General features: G+C 42.4%; 1 protein-coding gene across 5 annotated transcripts in view; it reads left to right on the forward strand.

Annotated features, from left to right (window-relative positions):
• Nucleotides 1-2,108, forward strand: part of Kctd1 (potassium channel tetramerization domain containing 1) — a 188,757-nt gene extending 186,649 nt beyond the window's left edge. For all 5 annotated transcript variants that reach the window (XM_063231822.1, XM_063231823.1, XM_063231821.1 and 2 more), the window contains one exon: nt 1,182-2,108. In XM_063231822.1, the coding sequence (XP_063087892.1) occupies nt 1,182-1,340 (159 nt within the window). In that variant the 3' untranslated portion in view covers nt 1,341-2,108. The remainder of the gene's footprint in view (nt 1-1,181) is intronic.
• The last annotated feature ends 18,911 nt before the right edge of the window (nt 2,109-21,019 follow it).

Below are 21,019 nucleotides of genomic sequence, written 5' to 3' on the forward strand. Positions count from 1 at the left end.
TGTCCTAGGCGCCTGGTGTGTACGTGCACTTTGAACTCACCGCAGAAACACAGCTCTGCACAGAGGATGTTTACGGGGTCCTCCCAAGACTTGCAGGTTTTCTTCATTTGCCAGAATTTGAAGTTTTCATTTTTAGAAAACATATGCCCTTGCTTTTCAGTGTCATCTCATAAGCTGTTTTGCAAAATAGCAAGTAAGATAATAATTTTTTAAAAGCAGGAAGAGTTCGCTTTATACTCACTACATTTTTCAGAGTTATTTAGCAACATTTCATCTTCTTCCAAAAAACATCTGAGAGCTGCAAGTATTGATTTGCACACTTAAGCAAGCCGGATATGTAGTGGCAAATGCAGAGATCTTCTGGCCTTGGGTATTTGATTTCAAAATTAAAGACTAGGTCATCTGGCTTATGCGTTTATGAGAAATTTAAAGTGTCTCTATTTTAGGTACATGCTCTAATGTATAACCATTGCATTTATTCTTCCCTCCTCGAATGTATGCAAAGAAATAAATCTACTTTAGATCCCACAAACTGGAAATCTTATAGACAAAACTTGACTGTCTTCAGTAATCGATTTGTTCTGCTGTCGAAATATATAAATTTTCCAAAATGAAATATAGGTATTAACTCAGTATTGAAAAACTTGCAAGTACAAATGAGTTACTGGCTAAGTAAATTCAAATTCTATTATTCTCTTTCCATATTCTTTATCATCTTGCAGAATATATTTTAATGGTAAATGAACTGTGTGATAGGAGCTCCCATTTCTTTGCAGAGAAGGTACCATTGCAATATTTTCAAAACAAACCATCCAGCCTTGGGATTTCAGGTCAAACAGACCAGAGTTGGAAAATCAGTTCCATCACTTCCTGAGCCTGAGCCTCTATTTCCTCATCTATACAATGGGCTCTTACTACCCAGGGTTGTAACTGGCATGTGGAAGGCAAACATGCAAAGGCATGTTGTAGGCATTAAAGAAGTCTGCTCTCTGCCTTCTGTCCTTTCATCCAGGGTCCTCCCATCTATGGGAGCAGAAGCTCAAAGCCACACAGGGGTTGGATGCGATGAGAGAGAGCAGAGCTGCATATGACCTCCAACTTTGGAATGACCCTTTGAGGGTATTTACTTGGCCAAAAACTCACCTCACTCCTAACCAGATGCTTGTCTTGGCCCCTTGTAGGTCCTCGAGAGGTTGCAGCAAAGAGGATTTGAAATTGTGGGCTCCTGTGGGGGAGGAGTGGACTCATCCCAGTTCAGTGAATATGTCCTTCGACGGGAACTGAGACGAACGCCCCGCGTCCCCTCTGTCATCCGGATAAAGCAAGAGCCTCTGGACTAAACAGACACACTTCTTGTGCAAAAAAGGCAAACGTCCACAACGCATAGCGCAATCAGAAAGGGGACATGATGTGCGGTCGGGACAGCAAACCAAGTTCTGGACCTAACATTGAGTGAAAGACACATTTATATACGATAGAGATCACACCTGTATTCATACGGAAACAATTGGAATAGTGATATCCTCGAGGTGTAAAAAATATATAAATATATAAATATATATATATGTCAAAAGGTAGGAAATGCAAAAAATAAATAAATAAATGAGAGAGAGGGGCAACAGTCACAGTCGCTGCTGTGATGGCCGTGAAGTGTCCTGGGGCTGCTGCCAAGGCCTCTGACCAATAAACAAGCCATGAGGAGCAGGAGGACACAGTCTCCTTACAGTTTCCATTGTCAGCCATCATCCTTTTTTTTTTTCTTTCTTTATTTTTCTTTTTTTTTTGGAAACACCTCAAATGGATCTTTTTTGCATATGGAGGTTTCGTGTCCCCTAGGTGGGGACCAGGCGGGCCTTCAGAAGAACCCTCACGAGCACATTACACGGAAAGGACTTTAGACATGACATTTTACATGAAGTTTGTATGGGAGTGACACTTTGCTGTCCACCTCACAGATGTGAACTTCACTTTGTTTTTAAACTGATCAGTTTTGCAAAGGGGCCAGAATTATTACTTGTTAGAGATGCTCCAGTTTGAGTCTGCTGCTTTCCTACAATTTTTCAAATTTTATAATGTATTAAATACAATAAATTCTGTTTAAAAAATAAGGTCTGTGTGAACCACACGTGTCTGGGTGAGGCTGGATTAAAATGGGTTTTTTTTGTCGTTTTTGTTTTGGGGGTGGTTTTTTCTGTGTTGAGCATCACAGAGCTGGGCCAGCTTTGAAGTCAAAACCCACTAAAGGATGAAGATGTCGTCACCTGGCCTCACATTTCTCTTCAGCCCAGCAACCGTTCTTTCCTGTGCTTTGGTGTTCAGCGTTGATAATCTGCCGCGCTCTTTGTCTTTATTTTTTTGTGCTGGGAGTAGAACTCTGCCTCAAGCAATCTAACCAATGTATCACTGAGCTACCTCCCCAGCCCAACTGGCTTTCTTGCAAACTTTTTTTGTTATACCTATTTCAGTTACTCGTTACTATAGAGCAAATCACTCCAGAATTTAGTGTTGTAGACACAATCACATCGCAGTCTGGTCTAGTGACTCTGTGGTCCTCTTGTGCCAACTGCCCTTGGCCAGGCTGCTTCTGCTCCACCTGATGTCATCTAGGGACATGATGTCCACAGGCCTGGGATGTCCACAATGGCCGATCCAGATGGCTGCTGATTCTTATGGCTGTTGGCCTCCACATGCTGGGATCCCTGTTAGTGAGGAGAGGTGTCACGCACACAAGTGTTCAGAATGGAGGCATTGGAAGCCATGGTCCTCTAGAAGGCTGAGCCAACACACACAGTCTGTGCTGTATTCTGCTGGCTGGACAGACACACAGTCAGCCCAGGCTCCCAGACAGGGGAAATCTGATCCACTTCCTTCTGTAGAAAGTAACAAAGAATCTGTGGCCAACTGGAATGTACCATAACACCATGCAAAAAGATGCTCAAAGTAGGGCATTGTGGCTTTGGAAGAAGTCAGGGAAATCTCGGGGTCAGAACAATCACCTTATTATTAGGCAGAGAGGTAAGAAACCTGAGATTTCAGTATTACTTTGGAATGAAGTCCTCAGCGTTTCCAGAAGCATGACTCACCCTGGTTCTATCATCAGCCCCTCCCTTCACCTTTCTGCTTTACTTCCTCTTCCTCATTCCAGACACTCAGAAGAACCCAAAAACCGGACTAACCTGGTGAGCTGCTAAGATTGACAGGTAAACCATCGTGCGTTCCTGCTGCAGAGATGCGCCTGTGGTGATGGGAAATTTTCATCCTGAATTTACTTTCTTTTTTTAAATTAAAAGTCTATGCCTGAGGACACTGGTAATGAAAATATCTCCAGCTTCCAAAAACTAAAAGTGAGCTGTTAATGGCTCCTATCATTCCCTGAAACACAGAGGCGGCCCAAACACTGAATTCCTTTAATGATGCCCAGCCAGGCTGCCACGGCTTTCTGTAATTTCTCCTTATTTGGAACCAAGACACCACGATCTCAGACAAGGACTGAGAGGTGCTTGGTCATCTACATCCAACTAAAAGAAGAATGAAGTGTCGCCATGACTTTCCCAGCAATCCATTCTCATCAGCCCAAATGCCCCAATCAGGACAGACAGAACTCCACACTGAGACTCTGCTGGTCACTGCACAGTTAACGTTTACCCAGCACTTCCTAAAGCAGCTCAGTGTCCCAGCCACTGACTGTTTCTTGCATGATTGTGTGCATTAGCCAGGGGCAGCCACTGCCTTCCCAGTCTTATGTCCCTGTCTGTGACTACAAACCAGCTGCACATTCTTTGTACAAAAACTCTGATCCGATTCATGGAGCAAATATTTTATTTGTACTTTTCATGTTTTTAGGTCTTGCAGCATATTTCCAGATACCAAAGTAATTCAAAAATAATTGAAGTATAACTGAGTCCTCATCTCATTTTCTTTCACTACATTTTATGATCCAATATACAATTTCATTATTCAAAGTTCACCTATTATCCCAGTGAGGATCTCTGCAGTTGTGTTGCATCCCTCTAAAGAATTTTATCAAGGTCATATGTTATGTTTATTAATAATATCTCTTTAGACTCTCAAGGAAGTTTCCCTTTGTAGGGAGGGACACCCATAGTGACTTCACAGAAGAACCTAGCAATTGTTTGCCAGATGCGTGCGCACTTCAGATTTGTCTGGCTGCCCCCTCATTGGTCAAGGCAGGTTAACGGTTTTATTTCTTCTTGTGAGAATACTATATAGGTGACACCATGCTTTCCTCATTACAGCACACCACAAGGGGCAATGTGACCCATACTACTGATGGAGATTTTTATTCCTCAGTCGAAGGGATGTCCACCAGATTTCTCCAGTGTGGAGTTTTTCTTTCTTCTTAGAATTAATATATAATCTGTGGGTTGACAGTATAAGGCTGTGTAAATATCCTTTCCTCATCCCATGTAACCTTTCCTGAAACCATTATCTTGGTTATAAAATTGTACTTCTTTAAAAGTTATTATTGCCCAAACCACTGATATTTGAAAATACCCCCACACCCTCTCCCATCACCTTTTTGAACAAAATACAGTTGTTTCATGTAGGGAAGACAAATTACAACCTTTGATGCTCTTTTCTAAGAAGTATTTTAGGGAAATAGAGCAAGCCACTTCCAAACTGGTGTCTAAACATTAGGTATGTTTCTACACCGTACTAATCACACCCATCCGTTAGTATCTGCTGGGTATCAGGTGCTGTGCTTTCTGCCTTACCCCAGTAGCTCACTTAGTCTTTAGGACAGTAGAGGCTGTATTATTCCTGCTGCTCAGTTACAGTAACTATGACTCTGAGATATCAAGCAAATGATATGGCAGAGGTGAGTGCTCAATTAAGCGTTTAAAGGAGCCCAAAATAAACTATAGTATGAGAAAAGGCACACATTCATGTTTTAATAAGATGAATAGATTATAAATAGAATTTTCTCCCTAAAATGAAAATACATTCCTGCAGTCAAATGTTTTGAGAGTCCCTCACAACATACGGGCATTTGGTTTTGTGACACTGTGGTAACTATGATATTGTTTCTGCCACAGATGGCACCTTTTCCTCTTTCTTTCTTTCTTTCTTCTTTCTTTCTTTCTTTCTTTCTTTCTTTCTTCTTTCTTTCTCTCTTTTGTAGTTCTGGAGAAACTTCACGCTAAACTATGCCACCAGCTCCTTTTTCATTTTAATTCTGAGATAGGATCTTGCTATATTTCCCAGGACAGGCTATAATTGGCCGTCTTCTTGCCTCAGTCTCCCAGCGTGCTAGGATGACAAGCCTATGCCACCAGGCAACGCTGGGTAACACATCCTGAGGCAGAATTAAGATAGGCACATTATCTAACTATAGTACAAAGCATGCTGAGATATGCCATATTTATATATGTACAACCCAAGGATTACAGGCCACCATGATAAAGGGCTGCATCCAGCTGGAGAAATTGGATAAATCGTCTTGGGGAGGCAGCATTTGAAAGTTGCATAAGTTTGCAGGGCAGAAGCGTGGAGGAGGGTAAAGGAACTGAGAGGGACATAACGCAGGGGCAGATCATGGGGTTTCCTGGGGACCTGGAGGACATAGGCTAGAAAAAGAAGGAGGAATTGGGGGTGGGGTGCTGGGGTGGGTGATCTTCACAGGGGTTGGACTTCAGTTGTAGAATTAGGTGGGTTCTTATGGAAAGAGGCTGCAGGCTTGACAGGCTGGGAGTAATCTCTTGGTGGAAAGGCAGTGGGGGGCTCTTTTCTCTATTCATCCATTCAGGATCTACAAAGCAGCTTAAGAGCTGCCTATGAAGATGTATGAGAAATTAAGACATCACTTTTGGTGTCCAAACAACAAGCTCAGATGCCTACAGGGGCCAGCAAGTCACATAAATCAGCAAGTTGCATCAAACTGACCAGACCCCCCATTCTGAGAGACGGCCCCTCCTCAATTCCGTGAGGCCACAGCTCTGGTTTCTCAACCAAGCTTGGAAATCCGGATTTTTCTGTGAAATGTCTAGATATGCAAGTGTAGGAACTCATTCTTTTTTTAAATGTACAGGCCAAGCAAGACATCTCCGGAGTAGCAATATGTAACTTGGAGTTAGGAAATAATAAAACAATTTTAGACACTCTAGAAAAATTCCATTCGGGTTGAATCACACGGTAATAGCACAAAAACTAACTTGTTTGAGGGGATAACTTTTATAGGAAAATAAAAGCGTAATGCTAACTTCTAATCATATTATTTAAACAGAAAGATTTAAACCCTGGCCTTACCTACCACTGGCAATGCATATGTGCCAGGCTCATTGCTAAGGTCTCTCCAGATGGATGATCTCTCCTTTCATCCTCACAGAAATCCCATGAAACAGGCACTGCTGGTAATAGAGTAGGAATTACATCCATGAGCAGCTAATGGGGATGTACAGGGTGAAGCCTCTGAGAAGACTCCTCTCTGTCTGTGATTGCTTCACCGTCTTCCCGTTAAGCATTCATGGCTTACATCAGTGTCTGCAGTGTGGCTGCTCTTGGGAATTGGTAGAGGATTCCAGCTCAGCTCACCGTGGATCGTGGATTCTGATCTCACTCTCTCAAAGAAGAGCATGACATCACATTTCAATGATGCCAAACGCAGGCAGTGCTTGTGGGTAATGGCGTTGTGTTCCTCCAGTCTGGACTAGAAGTTGATAAAGATCCTCTGGGGTACTTCTGTGATGTGCCTTTTCCTGACCTTAATCATATCTATTAAACTGTAGCTGGTATTTCTCATTCTTTTGAAGGCCATGTTGACTACAGTCCTTTCCAATGGACGGGGTGGGGTGGGGGAGCAGGTATGACTCAGGGAAGCATTTAACTGAAGTTGAACGCTGGTGCCATCATCTTTTCCTACTTAGGGAACATAGCCTCCTAGCTACAGAATCTCACCTACTCTTCAAAAGCAATCAGAGGCTGCACAAACCAGGAAATGATCACAGCAGCATCTACGATCTGTAAGCGCAGCTGATGACAGGTGTACAAATATCCACCTTCTCCCAAATATTTTATCTTAAGTGTCTTTAAAACCTAAGTACTTATTTCAAACTTTCAGAATCTGAAGGACATGGAATTTTATAACACTAACCATTTACCACAAAACTGCTTTGCATGTGTTTAGATGCCTGTTAGTCAGGGAGTTCAAACCCACAGCCTCTCTCCTGTGACTCCAGGCTCCCCTCCGCCCCTACCCCCAACACCACCCGTCCTTGCTTCTACTGTCCCCTCCCCCCTAGCGTGAACCACAGCGGGGGGCTTCCTCACTTGGCCCAATCTGTCTAGCACATTGTGCTTTTGGAGAAAGAACAGAGGGTAATGTACTGTTGATGAAGAAGGCTGCAAAAGCCAGAGAAACTGTGCTTCCTTGCAAACTGGAATTTGACTGGGAAACTTGTCCCAGAAACTGCAGATCAAATCTATGTCATGGAAGATCACAGAAGCTGGAAAAGAAGTGAGGCCAGTAGGAACAGTTGATCAAATCCATGTTGAGGGTGACTTATGAGTCATCTAAAGGTTTGCAGCCAGGGTGATCTGATGCAGTTGGATTTTCTATTAGTCAGCAGTAGCAGGAAACTGGACGGGAAGAGGAAATGGTGGGAGGTGGATGGTTTGTGAGCCCTATGATTTAAATTTTAATCAGTTATTGTTTTTTATTTAAAATGTCTCATTACTTAAAATATTGTTCTCTTATAAGTCATATTCTCAAATGTTTGGCTTCTTCAATATATAAATACCAGAACATTTGAAATTCTAAGTAAGTGGAATATTCATGAAAATAATCTAATTATAGTTTCTACTCTGAGCAGAAAAGATGTGTTCTGAAACAGAATGTTGACCTGCATAATCTTTTTCCTACTGCAAATATAATTTCAAAGTCAGAGTTATTTCTCAGTAGCTCCCAGCTGGGTCAGTGGGCAACCACAGCCTGACACAATGAATCCTTCCTCCTAGTAGCTTTTTATCTCTATCCAATCTGTAGTAACCCCGTCCCCACCACCCAAATGCCCACTTTTCTTCTGAGCAAAGTTAGTTAAAGGCTAGATTGAAATGGTTTCAACACAATTGGTAAAAGACTTTGCAGAAATATTTAAAATGTACAAAGAGAATTACTTACTTAAACACTGACAATCCAGGAAGACTGTATCACAGTGGTGCTTCCCAGGACCAATGGAAAACCAGCATGACAGTGTGAGGGCATTGACTCACTCAAGTCTCAGATTCTCACATCTTTTCTTGTGTATCCCTGCTCCTCGGGCGACCTCCATCTGCAGCTTCCCCATCACCCATGCTGTGGCCAACCTCTAACAAAGCCTCAGCAAGGGTACCCAACCCCAAAGACATGGGAGAAATTAAATGTGGTCTCTTCATTTGACTTTTAGGATGGCAGGAAGGTCAGACTGTGGCCCCATCATTTCCATAAGCTGTGTTGGAAGCAGTGATGGATGCAGGGTCAGCCAGACATTTCCACTGGACCATCCAAGCCTGCGCTTATTTAGGTTCCTAGGGCTTCATTTTCTCTTTTTGGATTCCCTGTCAGAAATCACCAGAAGGTGCCCTTCCATCAACACTGAAGAGCCGTCTCTTGCACAATCCACATTTGCTTGGTCCCCAGCTTCCACAGAAGGTGTCTCCTAACATTTGTCAAATTGATCTCTGATTCAGTGTCCTATCATCAGTTTCTCCAGTATGGATCTTTTCCCTATGATCTTGATCAGTTTTTCTGCTGAGATTTGGAAGCTTTGCCGCGTAAGCCCAAGCCCCAAATTGCAGCCCACTCACTTCCTGTCAAAAGCCCAACAAAGTTTCCCTTCAGAACTGTCCCACATCCTCAGTGTGGAATCCAAGGGCCTCTTTTATTAAACTCTACCTATTTCTCAACCTCATCTGTGGCCCTCCCCTCTCCTCTACATGATGCTTTTCCTGCCCTCCTGTGCTATACTGTTTTGTGTCTCTTTGCATTAGAATACACTCATCCTCTTAATCACCAGCACTCATCATTCAGAATGATCTCTTCCACCCATAACCTCCTCTCTGTGTGCTCCCAACCTAGGCTGCCCTTCTCTGTAGTCCTAAAGCACTCTATTTGTATTTTATTGTCATGCTTACCATGACAATAGAAATATCTATTGACTAATCTAATAGCCAATCTTAAGATCTCCAATAGGAGAAACTTCACTTATGATCAGCATGTAATAGGTGCTAAATAAATGTTGATGACAAATGAAACACGGTATGCTATTGCTGGGACTGGATGGGAAACAGATCTCAGATCTCCTTCTATCACATGGAGACCTTATTCATACCCATCAGCACTAAGTTAAAAGAGAATAAATGTAAAGTAGCAAAAAGTAGGGAGTCAGTTTTTAATATTAGTGAATCCTTCCAGCATTTTAGGTCTTTTAGCACTTACTTTAAATTTTGTACCATCACAAGTCAGGGAGGACTTCCACAGCTCAGCCATGTGGACAATCAATTTACTCTTCCACCTGAAACAACTCAAAAACTGGAAAACACAGACAAGTCAGTGGCTTTCAAGACACTGTTTAACAGACAGCAGATGACACTGATTTCTGAAAGGTGGGTAACCACAAGGTGGGCCACGGGGTTACCTGGAGCAGGCTTCCAGGTCCTGCTGCAGACAGAGCTCTGGGGGCAGAAGCAATGGTCTCCCTAAGTGGAAGGGGCAGAGGTAGAAGTTTAAAGACACTCGCAGCAGCTATAGTTCATAGGGGAAGAGTATAGAAACTGGAAAGAGAGAGAGGGAGAGGGAGAGGGAAGGAGGTAGAGGGGAGAAACGGTGGGTGGGGGGGGGATGAACGAAGGGACTGAAGAGGTTTTCCCTAGAGTCTTCCACTGAGAACTGTCCTACGCATATGTCTGGGGAAATAATTCAACACCAGGGGGAGAAAACCATGTCAAAGGATAGCGGAAGCAAGCTCGGTAGCTCACGCAGGGTCAGCAATAGTTCCTGTTCCTGCCATTCCCAGCGGTAAGCCTCATTAATGGGCATTGGCCAGAGCACTCAGAGCTGCTGTGCCAAGTTCAGCTCAGCTCTGCTGTCACTTAACAAAGCTTCAAAAGCATATCCCAAAAGGAATGAATAGCTCGATTTCATTCCAAAACAAAATTCAAGGATATTTATAATAATACACAAATATTTAGTACTCAATAAGACAAAATTCATAGTAGCTGGCATCTAATAAAAAATTATCAGGCATTCAAAGAAATAGGCAAATGCAATCTATAGTCAACATCAATCAATCAATTAATCAATCTAAACTAACCAGGAAATTGGAGACATGGTAGAATTAGTTGATAAAAACATTGTGTTATTCAACTATATTTCACATGTTCAAGGAGCTAAATGATGAGTGGCAACATACAAATATTAAAAAAAGAACAAATCAAATTTCTAGGAATAAAAAGTGTAATGAAGAATATACCTGAAGGGATTAATAGCAGATCATGACTGAGAGGAAAGAATATGTAATATAGCAATAGAAATGACCTGAAATTAAACACAAAAATTTTTAAAACACTGAAACGAAATAAACAGTGCCTATTGGAATGTATATTCTATATATATCAGAACAAGCAGTCTGATATATATAGATAGATAGATATAGATATCTATAAATATCTATAGTCTTTCTCAAGGAGTGTAAGGAGAATTAAAGAATCTCTGAAGAAATGACAGCAGGATATTTTCTAAATTTAATGACAGCTACAAATCCATGGCTCCAAAAAACTCAATGAACTTTGACCAAAGAATACAGCAAGGCACATCATATTCAAACTGTTTAAAACCTAGGATTTAAAAAGTAATCTTAAAAGCTAGTGGGGCTAGTAGGCAGTGGGAAGATGGATTCCAGATAGAAGAAGAAAGACAAGGGTGACAGCAGATTTCTTGTCACAAATGATACAAGTCACAGGTAGACACGAGTGCAACAGCTTTCAAGTCCAAGGAAAGGTCAACTTAGATTTCTATACCTGGCCAAAACATGTTTCATAAACAAGGGCAAAATAAAAGTCTTTCAAGCATGCAAATGTCAACAGGATTCATCACCAGGCAACCTTTCCACAAAAACTGTTAAAGGATGCACTTCAGGCAGAAGGAAAATGATACCAGCTGGAAACTGACATCTGGAAAAAGAATCCTAACTACAAGGGTGAACATAACAGACTTTATTCCTTGTTGTTTAAATATTCTTTAGAATACGTAGTGCAAAAACGGTAGCAACAAACTATGTTTGTGACATATGTAAAAGTGCAATCTATATCCACAATAGCACACGGGTTCAGAAGGGAAAGGTCATATCATAACATTCTTATATGTCAAGGGACATAATATTGCTTGAAGGCAGTTTGTGATAAATTAAAGATGATATTCTAAATCCTCAAGTAATCACTAAAATGACACGCCAAACAATTACTCCTGATAAGCCAACAACAACAAATTGAAATTGTCAAAAATACTTGTTTATTCAAAATGAAGTGGAAAAAGAGGAAAAACAAAACATCGTACAGATGAGTTGAATGAAAAAAAACCCCAGCAAGACAATAAAATTAACCCAATCCACATCAGTAATCATCTTAAATGTACCAACTCCATTAAGAGACAAGTTGTCAAACTGGATAAAAATGTAACATCCAACAATGTGCTCCTGTAAGAATTTAACTTGCAGTTATAAACAAAACAAAAGAAACCAACACCTGAAAATGAAAGCACAGAGACAAATATCCTACATTAGTATGGCTCAATAAAGCTGGAACTGTTATATTAATATCAAGAAAAGTGAAGAAGAGAATAGAATATTACCAAGGATAAAGTCATATTTCTAGCCAGGCATGGTGGTGCATGTTTGTAATCCCAGCACTGTGGGAGGCAGAGGCAGGAGGATTGTAAATCTGAGACCAGCCTGGGCAAATTAATGACCCAGTGAGATCCTACTTCAAAATATTAAAAGGGCCAGGAATGTAGTTTAGTGCAAAGGTCCTACTAAGAGGAAGGCAAAAGGATACACTTTCTACTATTTACCAAACACATAATAATAAGGTTAGAATACAAGAAAGTGATAGAATTTTAGGAAAATGTAGGCAAATCATAACTATTGTTGAGATTTCTCCCTGCCTTATCAAGAATTGAAAGAAAAAATATTCAACTATTTGAAAACTAAATAATATACTTCTAAGCAACCCTTAGGTTAAAGAAGAAATCAAAAGACAATGAATTAAAATGAAAATATATTAAAATATGTGTAATTCTGCTAAAGTAATACAGGAAAATATATAGCACTAAACATCTATATTAGAAACAAAGTTTTATCAATGGTCTATTAAGAAACTAGAAAAAAAGAGCAAATCAAATTCTAAGTAAACAGAAGAACAAAATTAATGAGAGTCTGAATGGAAAGCAAAAAAATGTGGAAAGAGAAAAGCAAAGTTTTGAAGCTGGATCTTTTAGGAAATCAATAGTATGAATGGCCAGGCGTGGTGGCACATGCCTATAATCCCAGCACTTGGGAAGCTGAGGCAGGAGGATTGCCATGGGTTCAAGGCCAGCCTGGACTACATGGTGAGACCCTGTCTCAAAAAATAAAAGTGAGAGGACACAGTCTATATTAGGAATGAGACAGAGTAAATTAATGAAAGTGGCCAGATTCACACCCTGTTGTGGCCAGCGAGGGAGCCTGAACCAGTGCAGACTGCAGTGGGTTCAGAAAGGTCAGCCTGGAGGGACGGGTCTCTGACAGGTAAAATAAGATTTCCTGCTTGCCACCCAAACACATCCCAGCAGTACAAACTTTTATGAAGAACTTTTTACTCTGTTACTTTGTGGGTGAATTTGTAATGCATTTTTAAAAAACACTACTTTTTATTTGATAAACCATCTGACTTTTCAAAGTTAAAAATGATCACTTTTAGGTTTGAAAGTTTATTTGTTGTTTGTTTCTATTTTTGATTTTTATTAGTATACATTTATACTATATAATAGTTACAGTTTTGTGAAGAGTTGGTACATAATACACCTTCATTTCTTTTTCTCCATTTCCTTTCTTTTCTTCCCTCCCTCCATCCTCCATCCATCTAATGATCTCCTTTCTTTTTTTCTTTCTTTATTTGTATTTTTGGGTATATATTTGCAGCACATAGTGTTGACATTCCTTGTGTGGGGTTGGTACATGTGCATGACACACCTTTTTGGGTTTTTTTCTTTCTTTGTCTTTTTCAGACTTGACTCGCTATGCAGTTCCAGCTGGCCTTGAGCTCACTTTGTAGCCCAGCTTGGTCTTGAACTCACAACAATCCTCCTATCTCAGCCTCCCGAGTGCTGGGATTACAGACGTGAGCCACCATGACCAGCTCCCTAATTTCTTTTTATCCATGTTTCCTCCCTTTTTTCTCCTTTCCCTCTTTCTTTTGATCCTCTTCCCTTCTGAGAAAGAGCTATTTCCCTACTTCTTATTATCTATCTTTTATTTTGTTCTTCATTTATATTCTGAGTTTCTCAAATAAGACAAGCCATGAAATATTATATTTAAGTTTGTGGTCTGAAAATTAAAATAATTTTTAAAAAGTAGATTATTAAATTGTGTACTTTTTGAGAGAGAGAGAGAGAGAGAGAGAAGGAGAGAAATACATCTATATTTCAAAGATGCTATATGTCTGACGACATGCCCAGGTCATGGTAATATTTGAATTTTAGGTCAGGCTGCCACTTTTTCTCGGTAAGCGCTGAAATGTGCCTATAGAGTTAATCAGAGCAAGAGGATGGGGTGGAGAAAAAAGTCTTAAACAGACTGACCTCTTCCCTGGCCTCTTCAGTCTGAAACACAGCTGACAAATGAGTTCATCTACCACACAAAATAGCCTTTGTTTTATCCTGTAGCCTGCTGGCTTTGCACGGCTGGGAGAAGAAAAGAGGTAATATGGTTTGCCTCCACTTGCCCACATCCCACTGGCGCTTTTCACTGTGAGGCTGACAACACGGGAAAACCAGCTCCTGACAGCTTCCTTTATTTCAGTGTTAACCGCTTTCTCCCCAACTTTCATTTGAAAATACTCATCTTCACTTGAAAAGATTCAAAATTGAAATATTCACACAAGGAACACCACACATCCTTTACGTGGATCCATCAGTCATAAACCACCATGTTTGTTTTCTTCCTCCTGTGTGTGTGGTTTCTGCGGAGCTATTTGAGAACAATCTGGACCCAAGTACGTGCTACTCTAAAATGCAAAAGGAGTTTAACACGGCAGTAATAATCACCCCATCTCAATGTTTAAATTTCTTCAACTGTCTCAATATTTTTTGCTGATTCTGAGCCCAGTCACGGATCACACATAGAATTTAGTTGTCAGATTATCCAACTTTGTGACCCACACTACATGTGTGTCTGCACTGACGACGTCCATCAAGGAATAAAGCCCAGGCAAATGAAAGCTTGATTCTGAACCTACCCTAGAAATAATAAGTGCTGAAGAAAAGTCCTGAGTATCAGACACACTATTCCAAAAAGCAGAAACAGCTATTCTATTAAATACTATTTTGAATAAATGGTACAGGTGGTGTAGGACACGAAGCCAGGAGAAGAACCACTGGCTTGCAGCCCTCTCACCCAGCATTTCCCTCATGAATGATGCTGGTGTTTGCCATGTGGCTGGCGGGTGGCCCCGGGACTCCAGCTGCTCACAGCTTCTCATCACATGTGCAGAGACAGGCACAGACAGCTGGTAGCGCAGCCTGACATCTGCACAATCACAGACATTAAGCATCAGGGATCTACAAAAGCAGCCAGGGAGGAGTCGTCAGCACAGTGTCCACCATGGTCTTCCTGCTTCTCCTTCCATGCCTCAACCATGCAGAGCCTGGAGTCCATCTCATTGGAAACCAGCTCTGACATTTGTGAGCTACGTGATTCTGACAGATAGCTTACCTGCTCTGTTTAGCTGTCCAGTGTCTTTAGCTATGGTGAACACCTCATCTTCTTCCCAGGTCTACCTGAAGATCATGGCATGGAACACAGGGGACTATGGGGAGGCACCGCGGGGAATGGTCCCCATTGCCACTGCCACGCCTGGAAGACACTAGCGCACCTTGACCTCCTCCATCCTTCTTCCCCTCAGCCCTCCATCCTTCACTCTTTGAAGAAAAGCACTGGACCAGCCTGTACCACCTTCTTCACCTGATGAAGTAGCACCATTTCTTCACCTAAATGCCCTTAATCAGCTCTCTGCACCTGAAGAAGCAGACCCTTCCTGAACCTGGCTTTGATCAAACCAGGTATCTTTTATATCTTGAGCAACCAATCATTTATCCTTAGTAGGCAAATAAGGACCTTACTGTGACTCCCAGGGAAACTGTCACACAACAGGTGTTCTGTCTTTGATTCCGCTTTTCCCCACGAGTCAGCACCATTTGCAGACTGCGGGGGAGGGGGAAATGATGACAAGGCCACACCAGGAAGGAAGCCCAGTGTGGGAACCAGAGCAATACACAGGCCGCCAGAGCAGGGACAGCCAGACCCCAGCTCCTTCTGTTGCTGGCAAACAAGAAGCACCAATTCCCCGCCCCCCAACTCTACCTCATAAGCAACCAGATACTCTGGAGAAACACAGGCTGTGATGATAACTATCAAGGTGAAATGCAGTTGGATGCCTGTGGTGATCTGGTGTTTCACTGACCCTGCAGATCTAGGGCCAGTGGTCTGATCATCTGTTCAGAGGATATCAGTATGCAGTGTGGCATCTCGGGGGCTGGATCTCCTTCTGAGAGGTGTAGCCATTGTTGACTCCCTATGATCTTATTTTGAGGTCCTCTATTTTTTCCATTGTTTTGTTGGGTTGGGCTTTATTCTATTTTGTTTCATTTATGTCAAATCTGATGGCAGGAGCAGCTATTTCAAGGATAGCAAGATATATTATGGTAGCCATTTTGGAATTTCTATTGACTTGTTTTAAAGTCCTTTATTGCATTCATTGTTTTGTTTTTATTGTTTCTATTCTGTTCTGTTCTGTGTGATTTTTACTGTGTCCGAAAGTATCTACAGCTATTTTGAAGACAACAAAAGGTATTATCGTAACCATTGTTGATTTTGTATTGTTTTGAAGTCCTGTATAACTTACACTGGTTTGTTTTATTTCCCTTGGTTTTAGCCCATTAAAATAAATTTTTAATTTTTTTTAAACGAATCTTACTTCTGTCTTCCAGTAGGCACTTAGCTCCTTCAAATCTTGAGTCACCCAGGAAATCTGGGGGTCCTCAGTGGAGCTAGGGACCTGATAGCTGAACTGCAGCTCATCATCCAAATTCACACCTTCTGGGATGACACCCTCCTTCTCACCAGTATTGAGACAAGTGAGAAGCTAGGAACTCACAAGCCTGCACTGTCACTCAGCACAGACTGTTCATTCATCCACCCATTCACCCAGAGTCCCTGAGCATCCACGCAGCATGGCACGCTGCAGAAACCCTCAAGGATGAAGATGAAGCAGGTCCCCTTCCAGGTCTTCCATTGCCAGGTCCCTCAGTGATGACGTCCATATCATTCTGCCTCTCTCTAATTAGTAAGTCCATCAGGATGGAAATGCCTTCTTCAAAGTGGCCTATGGCATCTTCTTTCTTTGATAGACTATATACATCTGTCCAGAATCTGGCAAGAAATTTGAGTGCCACCACTCTGAGTTGAGAATACCTCCTTAATCCCCTGCTCAGTTTCCTGAAAATGGACCACATGCCCATGAGGGTCCCCATGCCCCAGCCCCCTCCACTGTAGGTAGAGCAGCTGTCTCCCCAGGACCCTTTTCCCACTGACTGGCCCAGGGGGGACACCTGTGCCACCAGCACTTTTTGCTTGTAAGTATGTCATCATGTCCAGGAGAGTGGGGTCTCTCTGGGCTCTCAGTAAAAGAAATATTAGCCCCAGCTCATGACTCAAGTTTGTGGGCGAGAGGAAACAGAAGCGTCCAGCAGGAGCAGCAACGACAGCATCTGATTTCCTGCTTCTGCTCCACTCCTGAGGCCTGGTGGATGCCTGTTCTTGCTTCAGTGTGACAGCTCTGTGCCATTCTAACAAGCTCCACTTTATTTAAGTGGTTTCAATTGGTTTATGTTATATGCAATTTAAAATCCCAGCTTGTGCACAATATAGAACAGATGCCACTAATAGTCTAGTTTTAGATTCTTTTTTTGTCCCCTTCTAGAGAGCTGGACACTTCTTGATTTTCCATAGTCAGCTCCTCTTTGTTTTCTCTGGGACCTCTCAGACTCACACATCCCCAAGTCCCTCCTTGTCTCAACTAGGAGACTGTAAGTCACACACAGCTGCCTGGTGTCATTCACCTTCTGCACCTGTCCTCTGTCCTTTATTCCTTCCAACCTCAGGTGCAGTCTGTGAAGCACAAAGAAAAAAGCAGTGAAGCAGACCTTCCTTGTCTTGGCCCCAGGTAATGACACAGCCACTGCTACCAGCCCCAAGGGGGCATCCCTGGGGCATGATGGATCCCAGCACACCCCCATGTGTGTGCTTACTAGCTGTGTGACCTGGAGAAAGCTAGGTAACCTCTCTGTACCTCAAAGTCCTCATCCAAAAACTAGGGGTAACATCACTACCTACCTCTTGGGAAAGTCTGAATAAATCAAGTAACACAGCTAGAAGACGGCCAACCCCAGTAAATGGTCATAATTATTTTTTTCCTTTCCTATTCGAAGTAGGAAATTCTCTTGCTGTGTATGTATACAAAGTTGTTCTGAATTTCAATTTTAGCCTTCTTGTCATGTTTCATATTTCTCGCCATTCATTGAGCTCTTCCTGCTTGCCTGTGAATGGGAAAATAAAACCAACTACTAAGTTACAGGATGATCCGGACCTCTACTACGAAGATTCATTCCTGGTAAGTCCAACGGATTTGCCACATGGGGACTGGGCCTGTGGGTTTCCAAGACAGCTCTTCTCTTCCAAGTGTCCCCTTCATCTGGACTAGGGACCCTGCTGTGGCCCCCTCTTCCTAGCCAGTGAGGTCCCAGGGCCACAAGTCAGGAGGCAGCACCCACCCAGTTAAAGAAACACGGGCTACCTCCTGAAAGCCAGGGAAACCATCCCTCTGGGCTTTTCCCCTCTGACACCTTCACAGTGGAGCAGGAAGTCTTCCCTATTTGCAAATGGACAGGAGATCTAGAGACAGAGGGAGGAAGAGGAAGGGGAAGAGAAGGGGAACTCAAAAGAATTAAGAAGAGCTAGGTACATGTACCAACTCCCCTTAGTGAATGTAATTATTATCTACTGCACATGTGGAGTAATACGATTTGTCTTAAAGTTTAGGAAAAAATATAGAGCAAATTCCTTCAGTTTTATTTTGGAGAATATGTTTTTAAATTAAACTTTCTGCATAAGAAAGGAAGAAAGAAGAAGAGGAGGAAAGGGAAGGATGAAATAAATAAAAAGGGAAAGGAAGGATGGATGGAAACAAGGAAGGGAGAAGGAGAGAAGAAGAAAGGAAGGGAAAGAAAAGGGAAAAAGAAAACAAAGGAATGACCCTGGTAGGCAGAACAGAGAAGGCTCTGGGTTCTGTTGCCTGTCATTTTCCCTCCAGCATTCCTTAATTCTCATCTCCTGAAATAAAAGAAGGGAAAGGGAACCAGCACTGGCTCAGAGGAGCTGGAGGTCTAACTACAGTTGAATTCAAGACACAACCCTCGGCCTTGGTTTATGGTCAGCATGGCTTCTTGCCCTCCAAGGCTTATGCTAAGGGCTGCAATTTTTAACATTTTGGCATGAAATTCAAATATGTTACCTAGAAAAATCCAAGCAACAAAAATTTAAGGAGAAAAATTTTTGTTATATTCCATTGTTATGGGCATTCCAAGACCGAAACACTGGGCACTGAAGAGTTTAAAATATGAAAGAGAAGGAGGTGGGAGTTCAGTTGTTTACTCGCTGATACACCACACTGGGCAGAGACAGGTTCATGGTGTACCATGTAGGACATGCAGAACACATGTAGGAGGAGGGTCTTGCCTTTGATAGGTGCTCCCAGTAAGCAAAGGCACGTGAAAAAACACAACAGAGTTCATGGATACTTAGTCTGTTTGCTGTTGCTGTAACAAAATGGCTGAGACCAGGTAAGTAGGAAGAATACAGATTATTTAACTCACAGTTCTGGAGATTGGAAATCCAAGGGGTGGTGCCAGAGTCTGCTTGGATTCTGGTGAGACAGAACAAATTTGCCATAAAAAGCTCACTGCTATAACAAAGCCACATAACAAAGCCACTCCCTCAGTAACACCTATGGATCTGTTAATTTATGAATGGATAAGTGCATTAATAAAGGTAGAGCCCTCATAACCCAATCACTTGCCAAATGTCTCACCTCCAAATACTATTAACACATTGTTATGGTTTGTGTCTAGACGCCCCTCCCCACCCCAACGCCTCATTCAGTCATGGGTTTTTGGAGGTGGCTGAATCTAGAGTGTGTGACTGATTCATGGTGCTAGGATTAAGGGTGCTGGGATTAAGGGTGGGTGATTGCTGGATCATTCCACTGGTTTAATACTGCCTGAATCCCTGTCGCCACAATATAAGACACAGAAAGAGGATTTTGTCTCTTGCTAATTCTGCTGTCTTCTGCCTGCCATAAACTGTTCTCTGTGAAGCCTTGGAGCCAGCCAATTACAGATTCCGAACTGAAACCTCTACAAACTGTGAGCTAAATAAATCCTTCCCCTTTTAACATTGAGTATTTTTTCTCAGCAACGAGAGGTAACTGAGACATATATGAACTGAGGGACTGTTTCGGACACATGAATTTGGGAGTCACATTCAATCCACAGTAAAGCCCTAATGGAGATAACCAGTCATTCTAGGTAAGTCCGGGAATGCCTCACCCTGCTGGGGCAGGAGTGGAATCTTACAGGACCACTCTACCAGGAAGACTGGGGAAGTGATGGGAAGCAAAGGGAGTTCCAGGTAGAGACCTGCAAAGCACACAGACTGCAAAGCACAGATACCTGAACAAGTACCATGCTGAATATACAAACAGAAAGTTCCAGGTGGGCGGGAGCAGGGCAGAGAAGAGCAAGGGGGAGGCCTGCCCAGAGAAGAAAAGAAGGCAGCTCTTTTGCCTGCAGCTTTCCAGGCTTCTCCTATGGCATAGAATCTAGGGTGGGGCACAGAAGTCTATGTCCTGCTGATCCTGCAGCCTGTGGACCCAGCATGGAAGCCATGCATAGGAATCCTTGACATTTTTAACTAAATATATCTAGATTTGTTTTTAAGAAACTTTGTTTTTGTAGCAAAATGGAGAAGGAAGTGGAGCAGACAGAGACTGAAGAAGATATAAATCAGGAGATTATTCTAGCTGTCTCACAGCGCAATGATAAATGAAAGCAATTGAGAGGGAGGAGAAGGGTGAATTCATGAGATATTTCCAAGGTAGAAACAACAGAACTTGATGAGCAATTAGATGTGGGTGGTGACAGGAAGAAAAGAGGTTGGAATGATTCTAAAGTTACTACCTCAGGCTCTGAGATGGTGGGGAGCCTTAAGAAGACACAGAAGTGGAAGCCAAGAAATAGCTTGCTTTTGAGAGTAGGCAGAGAGAAATCTCCCACCTGAAGAGGCTGTGGACACCCAGAGTTAAACACAAGAAAGTGCAGGAAATCTGTCCACAACCTTAAAGACAGAATATGCAGCTCATAGCAATGTCCTGCATAAGTCCAGATGAAAACATAGAGCCCATGACAGTGCCTCCCATGAGTCCAACTGGAGGTCAAGAGCCCACGAGAAGGACTCACACGAGTCTGTTTTATGGATTTGCGCTGGAACGGCCCAAAGGTCAGCAGTGGAAGTTAGAAAGTCTATGCCAGCAGAGCCGGGCGTGATGGCTCAAGCCTGTAATCCCAGCACTTGGGAGGCTGAGGCAGGAAAATTGCTTCAAGTTCGAGACTAGCCTGAACTACAAAGTGAGCTCAAGGCCAGCCTGAACCACATAGTGA

This window comes from Cavia porcellus, unplaced genomic scaffold (genome assembly GCF_034190915.1).
Source record: "Cavia porcellus strain 051 isolate PalLab524CR breed Dunkin Hartley unplaced genomic scaffold, mCavPor4.1 scaffold_20, whole genome shotgun sequence".
In the NCBI taxonomy this organism is placed as follows: domain Eukaryota; kingdom Metazoa; phylum Chordata; class Mammalia; order Rodentia; family Caviidae; genus Cavia; species Cavia porcellus.